A 13,684-nucleotide genomic window follows, 5' to 3' on the forward strand; every position below is an offset into this window, starting at 1 on the left:
ATTGGCCATGTTCTATGATTTGTAAGTTATTAGCTCCACATACCTCTTGCAAGAACATCCTAGAGCCTGTAATGCTTTAAGTTTTTTTGTTTCCGTTAAAAACCTTTGAGGAACTTCCGATCTATCAGATAGTAAACTTGGTAGTTTCAATTTTTGGAACTCTATTAAGGAAATATCTTTATTCCCTACCATCTTCTAGGTGCAAGGACTTTGGAGCCCTTTTCTGTTGCCTATTCTTCTCATGTCTATCCACTATATACATCAAGATCTTAATCTTCCTTTTTATGGAGGTGAGTACCTCTGTAATCCTCTATTGCTATAGTAGTGGAGTAATAAAAATTTCCTAAATGGACTCTATTACATATCTTACCGGTATGAAAACCCCTCGTTGTGGCAGAATGATCCTTTTATTAGCCTTGTATAATACTTCTATCGCATTCTTGTGCTGGGAGATGGTTGTCTGTCCAATGGCAACATTTGATGTCTTGGAACCTCTAGCCAAATTTTACTATCAATGATTGGTCCAGCCATATAGGAACAAAATAAATAGTTATAGATTCAGTTATTTGACTCGAATTACCACACACGCACATAGGAATAAGAAAGAAGACAAGACATGTCCTATTATGTCCTCGCAAAATCACGATTACGAAAGTGGCCTACATAACCATAATTAATTAGATTCTACTACCGATGTGTGCTTCATTAGTTACAGGAATAACCTAGGACTCTGATACCAACTTGTAACAACCCAGCCAACTGCTGATATTGGCCGCTTTGGATCTAGGCCCGCACGATTTTAAAACGCGTCACTAAAGTCTACGGCTTGTCTACTTATATATCCAACATCTCTTTCGTGTTTTGTCGATATGCAATTCGTCTAGGGTACCATAGATTTTTGCATACTCCTTCAGAAAAATCTTTCGAATGGCACTAGTAGATGTATCTTATCTGGTAAGAGAGAAATCTGCGATTATCTAAGAACAAGCAAAAAATACCTGCTATGCTAATCATAATTAGACAACTCATACAAGAAGTTTACTGCCAGAGAGCCATGAAAAGTAGACTAGCAAAGAGGTATGAAACACTTTGATTTCCATCCTAGTTAGATTTTGAGCTGATGTAATAGTGTAGTACATGAATATGGTAGTTAGAAGTTTGCTAGGATTTAACAGGTTTGTATAGCTATCCAAAATTTTTTTTTTTTAATTATTTTGTAATGTACAATTATACTTGGTTAAAAGTTTCTTTGTTTATAGAAAAAGTCACTAGAGTATCATCCAAATTATCCTTTATTTTCTCTTGATTGTCTTTATTTAATTATTATTTTACTAAATCAAATACTATAGGTAGATTCGGAAAAAAATTATTAGTGACTTTTCCTTCTAATAAAGCGTCAACTATTTTTCAGATAAATTCTATTTGATAAAATGATAATATTTGAAACTAGGGGTAGTACAAGCATTCGCGTGAAAGGAGTTTATACTTTCTTTAATCATATTGATATTAGTACTTCTTGTATAGTTTTTAAATATCTAAATTTTAATTTTAAAATGTTAAATTAATATAATCTAATTTAATTTAAAAAATAATCAAATTGACTCTAGAAATGAAACACGACAACTAAAAAGGTACAAACGAAATATTTTTTTATTTTTTCACCACGGAGAGAGTACTTCTTTTAGTAAATTCTTTATGCATTTGTATGAACATAGAAATAAGTCAATCAAGATTCAAGAACGATAGGCAAATGCAATCAAAGATAAGGATTAAAGGTAATAAATGTCGACAAAATAAGTTCCTACTTCACACTAGCATACAAGTTGAGACCGTCAATGATGTCATCGTCGGGTCGGGCAGAGTTCCGGGGCAAGTAGACCAAACGTGTCAAATTCCAAATCTGAATACGCCTGTTATTGCACGTGAAAACAAGAAAACATACAATTCCAAGTCTAGAAAAAGAGGAAAATATCCATCCACCACTTGGACTAATTCTTCGGCCTTTTTTTTTTTTCGGATTTTAATATAATTTGTAACATCATGACCAATTATATGTTACAAAAATTACTTCCACTTGGACCAAGTCTTCTTTTAAGTTTTACATCTTTGTTTTCCAACTTAACAAAAAGGGAAAGGACCAAATATCATCCACTTCCCAAAAAAAAAAAAAAAAAACAACGAAGAAATGTCAGTTTAAAGTGGTATTCTTTCAAAATTATTTAATTGATTTGATTTTTTATGATGTTAAGATAAAACAAAAGAGAATTGGAATTCTAGCATGCTGAACGTTTGATTTGGAGAAATAATTAGGTCAAAAGATACTTAAAATAGTAGTATTATGTTATGTTTTTAAACGAAAGTTTTAGTGGAACTATTGACTGAATTTAATAAACCTTATGGTACTAATATATTAATAATGTGAAAATTTAGATTTCGGCCGCTTGTTTCTTATAGTCTCTTTGAGTGACCAAACTTTCAAAAATTTGCTTATATTTTAAAGTGCTTTTTATTATAGTAATTGCTTTTCGAAAAAATAATTTTAGAGAGTAGTAGTTTGTATTTATATAATCAATTTTAAAAATATTTTTGCCAATATTGGAACAACAACTGTGCTTCCAAAAAACTTCTTGAGAAAAGTAATGTTTTTAACTCTTCAGAAACACTTATCTTTTATTTTAAAAGCTTGGCGAAACAATCTCACTCCTCTAAAATAAGTGTTTTTTTTAAAAAAATTTAAAAATAAATTACTTTTAGCTTCCAGAAGCTTAACCTATAGTATGGTACTATTGTATACACAATAATTATCTTCTACAAGTCTTGTACGAAAATAAGAGAGCCGAAACTGGGGTTAAGCACATGGATAAGTTATTATTGATTCATTAGGAGATTTTTGAAACTGATTAACTTAATAGAACTTGCCCTTATTAGTTGGTTAATCTCAAATTCTCAACGTTTAATTGGTCAAAAGTAAATGGCTTCAATTTATGCGAATAACAAAATTAATCAAAGAGTAGAAAATTGAAGAGATAGTTTCAGTCTTTCAGGACCTCCCCGTGATAAACATTAAGTTGACATCCCTTGGAAAAAACAAATTATTCCTTATATTATTACGTGATTTAATACTCCATCTGGTAAATAATATCAGCCTTTAACGTTATTGCACATCTTTTTAAAAAGAAAATTAATAGCTTTAAGGGCTAGCTCTAATAATAAATATATTTTTCTAAACTACTCTCTCTCCTTAATTGTCTTATGTAATTACCAATTCACTACTTAAAACTGTAGGCATACAAAATTTAGTGGATTCAAATTCATAAAATAATTTGGATTATATTTCAAATTAAAGATATTTTAGTCCAAAACAAAATTTATTGGGCTAATATAATTGAATTAATAAGTTCAACATATATGGATTAAATAAATAAGTCTTGATCCATTGGGCTAGCCCATTTAATTGGGCTAAAGTGATGAGCCCACTTTACTAAGCCCAAGACGTCATCTTCCTAGAGGCCCAGTTTGGTGCCACGTGTCAAATGACGTGGCGCGCCAAGTCAAACCGAAGAGCCAATAGGATTGTGCCATGTGTCAAAATGACAAGGCATGCCAAGTCACACTAAAAGGCCAATGAAATCGCGCCACGTGTGCAAGTGACATGTTCTGGCCAATCAAATGCGGCCATGTCACACTTCAATTTGATTGGTCGGAAAGAGTTTGTTCTTATCACAACTCCTCCCTTCCACAACTATAAATAGGGGTCTTCATAACTCAGAAAAGACACCAGAAGTTATAACAAGAAGCAAGAGAGAGCTCGTGGATCAAACGCCGCAAATTTCTCTACAAGTTTCAAGCTTCAAGCAATCAAGTTCAAGATCAAGCTCAAAGACCCTTGAATTTATACTAGAAAGAAGAATCAGAGGATTCATACAGATTGTAACACTCAAATATTCGAAATAAAATACTATTGTTACGATATTTTTCGATCTTGATTTTATTTTCTCGAACCAAATTTATTGTCTACAGAAACATTAAAGGTAGAAATAAGTGACTTTTTCAAACTGTCCACTATTTTTCAAAATAAACTTAATTTGCTAAAACGATTAGTATTTGGAACCCGAAGTAATATAAGCATTTGTATGAACATAGAAATAAGTCAATCGAGATTCAAGAATGATAGGCAAATGCAATCAAAGATAAGGCAACTCCAAGTAGAAAAAAATGGATAAAGGTAATAAATGTCGACAAAATTAAGTTCATACTGTATACTCTCTCTGGTCTGCAATAAGTGATCAATTTACTCTTTTATTTTGGTTCAAAATAAGTGTCCAAATATATAATCAAAAAAAAATTCAATTTGATTTTACAAAATTATCCTTATGTACAAATCCCTAAAAAGTTTTCTTACTCATCACATTAAATATTTAATTAAGGGTAGTTTAGTCATACTATGTATTTTTGTATTAAATTTAGTATTTTCTTAATAGGCGTGCCCAATACAAATTGATCGTTTATTGTGGACCGAAAAGAAAAGAGCAGTTACAAGTTGAGACCGTCAATTAGGTCATCAGTGACCCCATGCCCCATACATACATTGTTTCTTCCCGTTTCTACCATCATTTATTAGCCTTATTCCTCTTTATTTTTGTATATTATTTTAGGCAACTTCTAAGCAAGTGGAGTATATTTTAAAGCAAGTGGTTATTATGAAGATTCAAAGAAAGTGGCATTTGAGATTTTCAAATATTATGTCTGTCCACATGCTTATAGAAATCAATATTCCAATAAAAGTAGTTTATAGTTTCAATGAATACAATACATATATTTTATTTTGCATAATTGTACTTTTGGTCTCTCAATCATTAGTAAATTTTACTTTTAGTCCTTGATACATTTGACCAAGCACATTTCACCCTCAATTAGATATATAATATATGTGTTTTTAGTCATTCTATGTGAAGTATTTCATATTAAAATTATTTCTACATTACTCTCAAATTTGTAGTAATACTTTAAATTTAGCGTAACACATCGATTATTTAATGGTTTTGCACTTACTAGCTAAATTTGTAAAGATTAACAGTTAGAGGGATAAAAAAGCAAATTAAATACCAATTAGTTAAAACTTAAAAGTAAACGTGCTTAACTAAATGTTACAAGGACTATGATGAGAATCATCAAATTCTAAGGAACTAAAATATAAAAATTTCCTTTTTCTTTTTCTTTTTATGTTGACCTTCATCAAATTTAACAGCCGCCTATTTTGAAATAGCTGACTATATAAACCCTCTCTACCTTTAGACTTAAACAGCAACTCTTTTCTTTGCCTTCATTCTTTTGTTCATTTTAACCATTTTGATACAGAGAGAGCTACATCTCTCTGCACTCAACAAAAAAAACCAAAAAACTCGAAATTTTCTTGACAACCCATTGTTTCATTTTGTGAAAAAATATTATTAGTGCATTGAGGTTTAAGTTGTGATATAAGTGTTCTGGTTACAAGATGGAGCCAGCAAATTTAAGTAATTTGCGAGGGAGTAGTTTAAGAGGAAGTACGAGAGGGAGTTTAAGGGCAAATAGCAATTCAATATGGAGAAATAATGGTGTAGAAATATTCTCACGTTCATCTAGAGATGAAGATGATGAAGAGGCACTTAAATGGGCTGCTCTTGAAAAACTTCCAACTTTTGATAGATTAAGAAAAGGTCTTTTGTTTGGTTCACAAGGTGCTGCTGCTGAAGTTGACATTAATGATCTTGGTTTTCAAGAAAGGAAGAATTTGCTTGAGAGACTTGTTAAAGTTGCTGATGAAGATAATGAAAAGTTCTTGTTGAAACTCAAGAACAGAATTGACAGGTAAATAAAAGTTCTTATTCTTATTTTTTTTTTTAAATTGCATATACGTAGCGGATGATCTTTTAGTTCTAACCTTGTATTTATCTTAAATTTATATACATATTATTAATTTAAAACCCAATAACTATAAGAATTAGAATCTCGAACCCATAAACTTTAAATTCTAGCTCTGTGTCTGGTACTTCCTACGGAGGTTTTTTCATTCCTAGAACTCGAGACTAGGAAAATAACTTCTTTGTCTATTTTCCTTTCCTGTTTTAGATCCCTTTTTTGGATAACTAAGTTGGGTTTTTTTTTGGTTAATTTTGAGTTGTTATTAATGTTTATTTTTTTTTTTAATTTGCAGGGTTGGAATTGATTTGCCAACAATAGAAGTGAGATATGAGCATCTAAATATAGATGCAGATGCATATGTGGGAAGTAGAGGTTTGCCTACATTTATGAACTTCATGACTAACTTTGTTGAGGTAAAAAGATGATAATTCCTTTTTATTTATTATCATTTCATTACTGTTTTGATTAAAGGGGTTGTTGAATCTAACAAAAAAATTAATTTTTTTTTATTTTTATGTTTTGGTTCTAGACATTGTTGAACTCTTTGCATATTCTCCCAAGTAGAAAGAGGCAACTCACTATTCTTAAGGATATTAGTGGTATTATCAAGCCCTGTAGAATGACTCTACTTTTGGGACCTCCTAGTTCTGGTAAAACTACTTTGTTATTAGCTTTGGCTGGAAAACTTGATCCTGCTCTAAAGGTAAAATTATCTTTCTTCGTTTTCAAATATTATGGGTTCGATTAATTTATGTTTATGTCCAGAAACATAAACATAACTACGTATTAAACAAAAAAATTTATAATTTTTTTTAATTTTCTTGTAAAATCAGGTAACGGGAAAGGTATCATATAATGGACACGAATTACATGAATTTGTGCCACAAAGAACAGCAGCTTATATTAGTCAGCATGATTTGCATATTGGGGAAATGACTGTTAGAGAAACTTTGGAGTTTTCTGCAAGATGTCAAGGCGTTGGCTCTCGTTTTGGTTAGTATTTTACTAATATTTTTTTTTTGGGGTTAAAATAGAAATTTTAAATTAAATGTTAAAATTGTTTTTCCTGGAAACTTTTGCAGAGATGTTAGCTGAATTGTCAAGAAGAGAAAAAGCAGCTAATATCAAACCAGATGCTGATATTGACATCTATATGAAGGTTAGACAAGAGCTATACTGTGTTTTCTTGTGTGAAAATGATTTAATAGTAGAAATATCTTCAACCCACAAAAAGAAAAATATCAATCTCTTTACAGACCCCACATAAATAATAGAGAAAAGACACACTAGTATACACGTACTCTGTTCATAAAAAATGAATTTTTTAATTACAAAATTATTGGACAGCTGTTTAGTGGAGTAATATTTAAATAGTAGTATTCCTTTGGGTCCAAAAAGGTGGCTAACAAAGTAAGACTATATTACACTTTTGACCCCATTAGTCTAAAGTTAAGCAACCTCTAGGTAGGAGACAGAAAAATTTAGCAAAAGCAAACAAAAAGCTATTGGAAAGACACACATACTGCAATATTGACTTTAGAAAACAAATACTAGCAACCTCAAAGTGACGGTTGTAATTTTTTCTTATTCATACTGCAATATTGACTTTAGATTACTTCAAATGTTGAAATTGCAGCAACAAGGAAAAAAAAGTAAAAAAAAAAAAAAAAACACACACACACACATACACAAAAATGAAAAAGTTTTTGACATTATGCAAACAATTTGCCATTTCATAGTCAAGATATACAGATAGTTTAAAAAATTGTTAGTGTATATTAGGGTAGACTCTGCATCGAATGCGGGATGCCTTGTGTACTGGGCTGCCTTTTTTCTTAGTGTATATTAGTATAAATTATGGGGCTTTTTTCACGTTTAGCCCGTGCTAGAAACTATTTTCATTCGGTAGCCGAAAAGATATATTATATATATATATATATATATATATATATATATATATATAGCACTAAATAGTAGAGGTAGNCTATATTAGTCAAATATATATATATATATATATATATATATATATATAATTTTGAGAGCAACTATACAACGTCATTTTTCCTAAATTAATTATGTTCTTTTTGGCTCCAGGCCTCAGGATATTAATAATTTAATCAATAACCTTTGGAAATAGAAGATGCATCTAATTAGGAAACTTGTCAATCCAGTTATGAAATAAAATTCTTCATTTGTGAAAATAATCATACATTTTATTGTTTTGTGGAATTTAGGCTGCAGCAACAGAAGGACAAGAAGCCAATGTTGTTACAGATTATGTTCTTAAGGTAACACTTACAATATCCAAACATGTTTTACATATATGAACTATAGGATAATAAAGATTGAATTATAACAATTGAATATGCTCTACTGCAGATTTTGGGACTGGATATTTGTGCTGATACTATGGTGGGAGATGATATGATAAGGGGTATTTCAGGAGGACAAAAGAAGCGTGTGACGACCGGTGAAATGCTTGTTGGACCATCTAAAGCACTTTTCATGGATGAAATATCAACTGGATTGGACAGTTCCACAACATACTCCATTGTGAATTCCTTAAGGCAATCTGTTCAAATCTTGAAGGGAACTGCTGTTATTTCTCTGTTGCAGCCTGCCCCCGAGACCTACAACCTGTTCGATGATATTATTCTGTTATCCGATGGGTATATTGTTTATCAGGGTCCGCGTGATGATGTGCTCGAGTTCTTTGAATCCATGGGATTCAAATGCCCCCAGAGAAAAGGCGTGGCCGACTTCTTGCAAGAAGTATGTTTTACAAAGAAACAAAGAATGTAAAGTTTAGAAGCATTGATGAAAAATCGGTTTCTAATGTTGAAAGTTTGAAATATTTTGCAGGTGACATCAAAGAAGGATCAACAGCAATATTGGTCAAAGAGGAATGAGCCTTATAGGTTTATTACATCGAAAGAATTTGCTGAGGCATATCAGTCTTTTCATGTTGGAAGGAAACTAGGCGATGAGCTTGCTACTCCATTTGACAAGACCAAATGTCACCCTGCTGCTTTGACTAACGAGAAGTATGGTATAGGAAAGAAAGAGCTGTTGAAGGTTTGCACTGAAAGAGAACTTCTACTAATGAAGAGGAACTCGTTTGTTTACATGTTCAAGTTCTCTCAGGTTGGTTTATTTGAAATTCTGATTTAAGTCCTTCATCTTGTCATATCGATGTGCATGAACCTTCTAATGTTTGCTTTGTATTTGCCTCTGTCTTGTCAGCTTACGATAATGGCTCTTATAACAATGACACTCTTCTTCCGTACTGAGATGCCACGAGATACTACAGATGATGGAGGAATATATGCTGGTGCTCTCTTTTTCGTGGTGATTATGATTATGTTCAATGGGATGTCTGAGCTTGCCATGACAATTTTCAAGCTTCCCGTCTTTTACAAGCAAAGAGACCTTCTCTTTTTCCCTTCATGGGCTTATGCAATTCCCTCATGGATCCTCAAAATCCCTGTAACACTTGTTGAAGTCGGTCTTTGGGTGATCTTAACTTACTACGTCATTGGATTTGATCCTAATATTACAAGGTACATATAGGGAGAATAGGCTACACAAAACAGTGACGAAACTATCTTAACAAGTACTTAATTTTTTTACCCCATGATTGTTAATCACTATTTTTTTGTGCAGATTTTTGAAACAATTCTTGCTGCTCATAGTTGTAAACCAGATGGCATCAGGATTGTTTAGATTCATTGGGGCAGTAGGAAGGACCATGGGAGTTGCAAGCACATTTGGATCATTTGCTCTTCTTTTACAATTTGCATTGGGTGGTTTCGTCCTTTCACGAGGTATATTTTGTGATTTTAATCAGGTGTTCCCAGAAACTCTTTTCTTGTTAAACCAAACCTACTAATGTTCATGTTTATTTTGCCTAATGGTGCAGATGATGTGAAAAGCTGGTGGATTTGGGGTTACTGGACTTCGCCGATGATGTATTCTGTGAATTCAATTCTTGTGAACGAATTTGATGGGAAAAAATGGAATCATGTAAGGCTCTATACCTAATGCCACCTTCAATGGTTTATCCTTTTCATCTATGAATGCTAACTTTCGCTCTCATTAAAACAGATTGTGCCAGGTGGAAACGAGACCCTTGGAACTACAGTTGTGAAGTCTCGAGGTTTCTTTCCGGAGGCATACTGGTACTGGATTGGTGTTGGGGCACTTGTCGGATTTACAGTTGTGTTTAACTTCTGCTACAGTCTTGCACTCGCTTATCTCAACCGTGAGTTTCCCTATTGAGTATTTCCATTTCATGTTTCACCAAGAGAATCAAAAACGTAAAATTACTAACATATATACTATAAATATCGGCAGCATTTGATAAGCCACAAGCAGTGCTACCAGAAGACGGTGACAATGCTGAAAATGGTGAAGTTTCATCCCAGATAACTAGCACAGATGGAGGAGATTCCATCAGTGAGGGTCAAAATAATAATAATAAGAAGGGAATGGTTCTTCCATTTGAACCCCATTCTATCACCTTCGATGATGTTGTATACTCCGTTGACATGCCTCAGGTGACTTGTTACTAACTGAAAAATTCACTCTTATGTCAACATCCCTGCCCTTAGTTCAGTAGTTAACTAAAATTTGTGACTACTTGCAGGAAATGAAAGAACAAGGTGCTGGTCAAGATAGATTGGTACTTCTAAAGGGTGTGAGTGGAGCTTTCAGACCAGGTGTTCTCACGGCTTTGATGGGTGTTAGTGGTGCTGGTAAAACAACGTTAATGGATGTTTTGGCTGGACGAAAAACAGGAGGATACATTGACGGCGACATCAAGATTTCTGGCTATCCCAAGAAGCAAGAAACCTTTGCTCGTATTTCTGGATACTGTGAGCAGAACGACATCCATTCACCTTATGTTACAGTTTATGAGTCCCTGGTTTACTCAGCATGGCTTCGTTTACCCCAAGATGTTGATGAAAAAACTAGAAAGGTCAGTTCCTCTGAAATTCTCTCATCCTTCAGACAATTTGAGAAAGTAGCAGTTTTCGTAACATTTTCTTTGATCATCTTTTTGCAGATGTTTGTTGATGAAGTTATGGAACTTGTTGAGCTTGGACCCTTGAGATCAGCCTTAGTCGGGTTGCCAGGAGTCAACGGTCTCTCAACTGAGCAACGCAAAAGGTTGACCATCGCAGTTGAATTGGTAGCAAACCCCTCTATCATTTTCATGGATGAACCAACTTCAGGGCTGGACGCAAGAGCTGCTGCGATTGTTATGAGAACGGTTAGGAACACTGTCGATACTGGAAGAACCGTTGTTTGTACTATTCATCAGCCTAGCATCGACATTTTTGAAGCCTTTGATGAGGTGAATTTCTTATCTTTTAAGCACAATCCAGCTAGTCTTTATATTTAATCTTTTTATAACAACGAGTACTAAACTCTTAAGCGGCTTTGCAGCTATTTCTAATGAAACGAGGAGGACAAGAGATATACGTTGGTCCATTGGGTCGCCACTCTTGCCATTTGATCAAATACTTTGAAGTAAGTTGTACGAAAGAGAGAATGACTTTTCCTTTTCCACTGTATATGATCGAACACTGACCTTAGTTTTACCTTGAATACAGTCAAATCCTGGGGTAGCAAAAATCAAGGAGGGTTACAACCCAGCAACTTGGATGTTAGAAGTCACAGCCTCGGCTCAAGAAATGATGTTAGGCGTTGATTTCACCGACGTGTACAAGAACTCAGACCTGTACAGGAGGAACAAAGCATTGATTAGTGAATTAGGCGTCCCTCGCCCTGGTTCAAAGGACTTGCATTTTGAAACTCAATACTCACAATCATTCTGGACGCAATGTATGGCTTGCCTATGGAAGCAACACTGGTCATACTGGCGTAATCCAGCTTACACCGCAGTCAGATTCATCTTCACGACATTCATAGCACTAATCTTCGGGACAATGTTCTGGGATCTTGGTACTAAAGTGTAAGTACAGAAGCATGAAAACTAAACAAATATAGAAAGTAGATTACTACTTAAAATCCTTAATATTAAACTGGAATTTATTTACTGTAGGAGCAAGAGCCAAGATCTTTTAAACGCCATGGGATCAATGTATGCTGCTGTTCTCTTCCTTGGTGTACAAAATGCATCATCAGTGCAACCAGTTGTAGCCGTTGAGCGTACAGTATTTTACAGAGAAAGAGCTGCTGGAATGTACTCTGCCATCCCCTATGCCTTTGGACAGGTGAATAACAAGTTCTATTTTCTGGTAAATGTACCAACTTCAGATTTGAATTCAGTTCCTAGTACTCATGAAAACTTCCTATATTGCAGGTTTCCATTGAAATCCCTTACATATTTGTACAATCTGTGTTTTATGGTATCATTGTCTATGCTATGATTGGATTCGAATGGGATGTTGGCAAGTTCTTTTGGTACTTGTTCATCATGTTTTTCACCCTTTTGTACTTTACATTCTACGGTATGATGAGTGTGGCTGTCACACCAAATCAAAACGTGGCTTCAATTGTTGCTGCCTTCTTCTATGGTGTATGGAATCTCTTCTCAGGATTCATCATTCCACGACCTGTAAGATCCTCAAACTCTTATATCCTAGTTATAAGATACAAATGTAAAATGGATCTATAGCTCGAAAAATGACTTTTTTTGTTTTGTTTTCTACAGCGTATGCCTGTATGGTGGAGATGGTACTACTGGGCTAACCCGGTTGCATGGACCTTGTATGGTTTGGTTGCATCACAATTCGCAGACATCCAAACAAAACTATCTGATAATGAAACTGTGGAACAATTCTTGAGACGTTACTTTGGCTTTAAGCATGATTTTCTTGGAGTTGTTGCAGCTATGCTCACTGCATATGTCTTTGTGTTTGCCTTTACATTTGCTTTTGCCATCAAGGCGTTCAATTTCCAGAGAAGATAAGTGAATTTAATCAACTGAAGAACTTTGAGGAAGAAGTGGTTACAAAATTAGTATGTATAGGTTACTACTTTGAGAAAGTCTTTCTTTTCAACTTTTGAATACTAGGTGTATGTTGTTGTAATATTCATTGGAAATCCAAACTTTATTTGTTAATATAGCAGCAGTTTTGTTCCATGGTTGGCTTCATTTTGTTTTTACCTTCTCCCAATAGTTTTATTTTTTCAGCAAAGATAGTTGATTTAACACAAGCTAAAGAATGAGTATTATTGATAATAGGGACAATACCTTCAAAGAGTAACAAGGTTCAAATTTCTGTGCTTTCTTCTTCTAAATCAAGGAAAGAAAGGGAAAAAGAAGATTAGAGAGAAGGATTAGAATAGAAAAATAGAAGGAAAAAAACAAAGAAATGAGCGAAAACGGATGAAGTCAAGAAATGACGCTTCAGATGTGTAGATTCTTGAATAAAAATAATGAAGTCAGAGATAATTCAGTTAACAATTTGAAAGAATGAAAGTCGTATAGGTTCACAAAGACTCTGCGGCTAAAAAGTGAAAAAGAGATATCTAAGTACTTCTGTTAATTCAATCAGAAGTTCTTAGTTACCTGTATTAATTCTGTTAAATACTGACATCCCTCCTCTTTTCTATGTAGTACTATAAATAGTTTTTCCTTATAAAAAGAGATAGAGATAGGTAAGTAAAGTATATAGATAAATGAAATACAAGATAATGGTATACAAGAGTCCATTACTCAAATGGTCACTCAACTATTTTAAATTATCTCCTAAAGTCACTTTTCTTTCGTTTGTAACAACAAAGTCACTAAACTATGCCTATTACACTC

General features: G+C 33.6%; 1 protein-coding gene across 1 annotated transcript; it reads left to right on the plus strand.

Annotated features, from left to right (window-relative positions):
- LOC109214251 (pleiotropic drug resistance protein 1) lies at positions 5,293 to 13,015 on the plus strand. The gene is made up of 20 exons (XM_019378147.1): positions 5,293 to 5,850; positions 6,197 to 6,317; positions 6,434 to 6,607; positions 6,738 to 6,897; positions 6,987 to 7,063; positions 8,139 to 8,192; positions 8,284 to 8,676; positions 8,767 to 9,048; positions 9,148 to 9,464; positions 9,568 to 9,728; positions 9,824 to 9,927; positions 10,009 to 10,165; positions 10,258 to 10,460; positions 10,550 to 10,882; positions 10,970 to 11,260; positions 11,353 to 11,436; positions 11,520 to 11,881; positions 11,972 to 12,143; positions 12,233 to 12,487; positions 12,584 to 13,015. Exons 1-20 carry the CDS (start codon positions 5,498 to 5,500, stop codon positions 12,839 to 12,841), a joined length of 4,311 nt encoding a protein of 1,436 aa, XP_019233692.1. The 5' UTR covers positions 5,293 to 5,497; the 3' UTR covers positions 12,842 to 13,015.

This window comes from Nicotiana attenuata, chromosome 2, assembly GCF_001879085.1.
Source record: "Nicotiana attenuata strain UT chromosome 2, NIATTr2, whole genome shotgun sequence".
Lineage (NCBI taxonomy): Eukaryota > Viridiplantae > Streptophyta > Magnoliopsida > Solanales > Solanaceae > Nicotiana > Nicotiana attenuata.

Coding starts and splice junctions, on each gene's coding strand:
- LOC109214251 (XM_019378147.1), top strand. CDS start 5,498: ATGGAGCCAGCAAATTTAAGTAATTTGCGAGGGAGTAGTTTAAGAGGA. Junction 8,677..8,766: donor TGGCCGACTTCTTGCAAGAA/GTATGTTTTACA, acceptor AATATTTTGCAG/GTGACATCAAAGAAGGATCA. Junction 10,883..10,969: donor TTGATGAAAAAACTAGAAAG/GTCAGTTCCTCT, acceptor ATCTTTTTGCAG/ATGTTTGTTGATGAAGTTAT.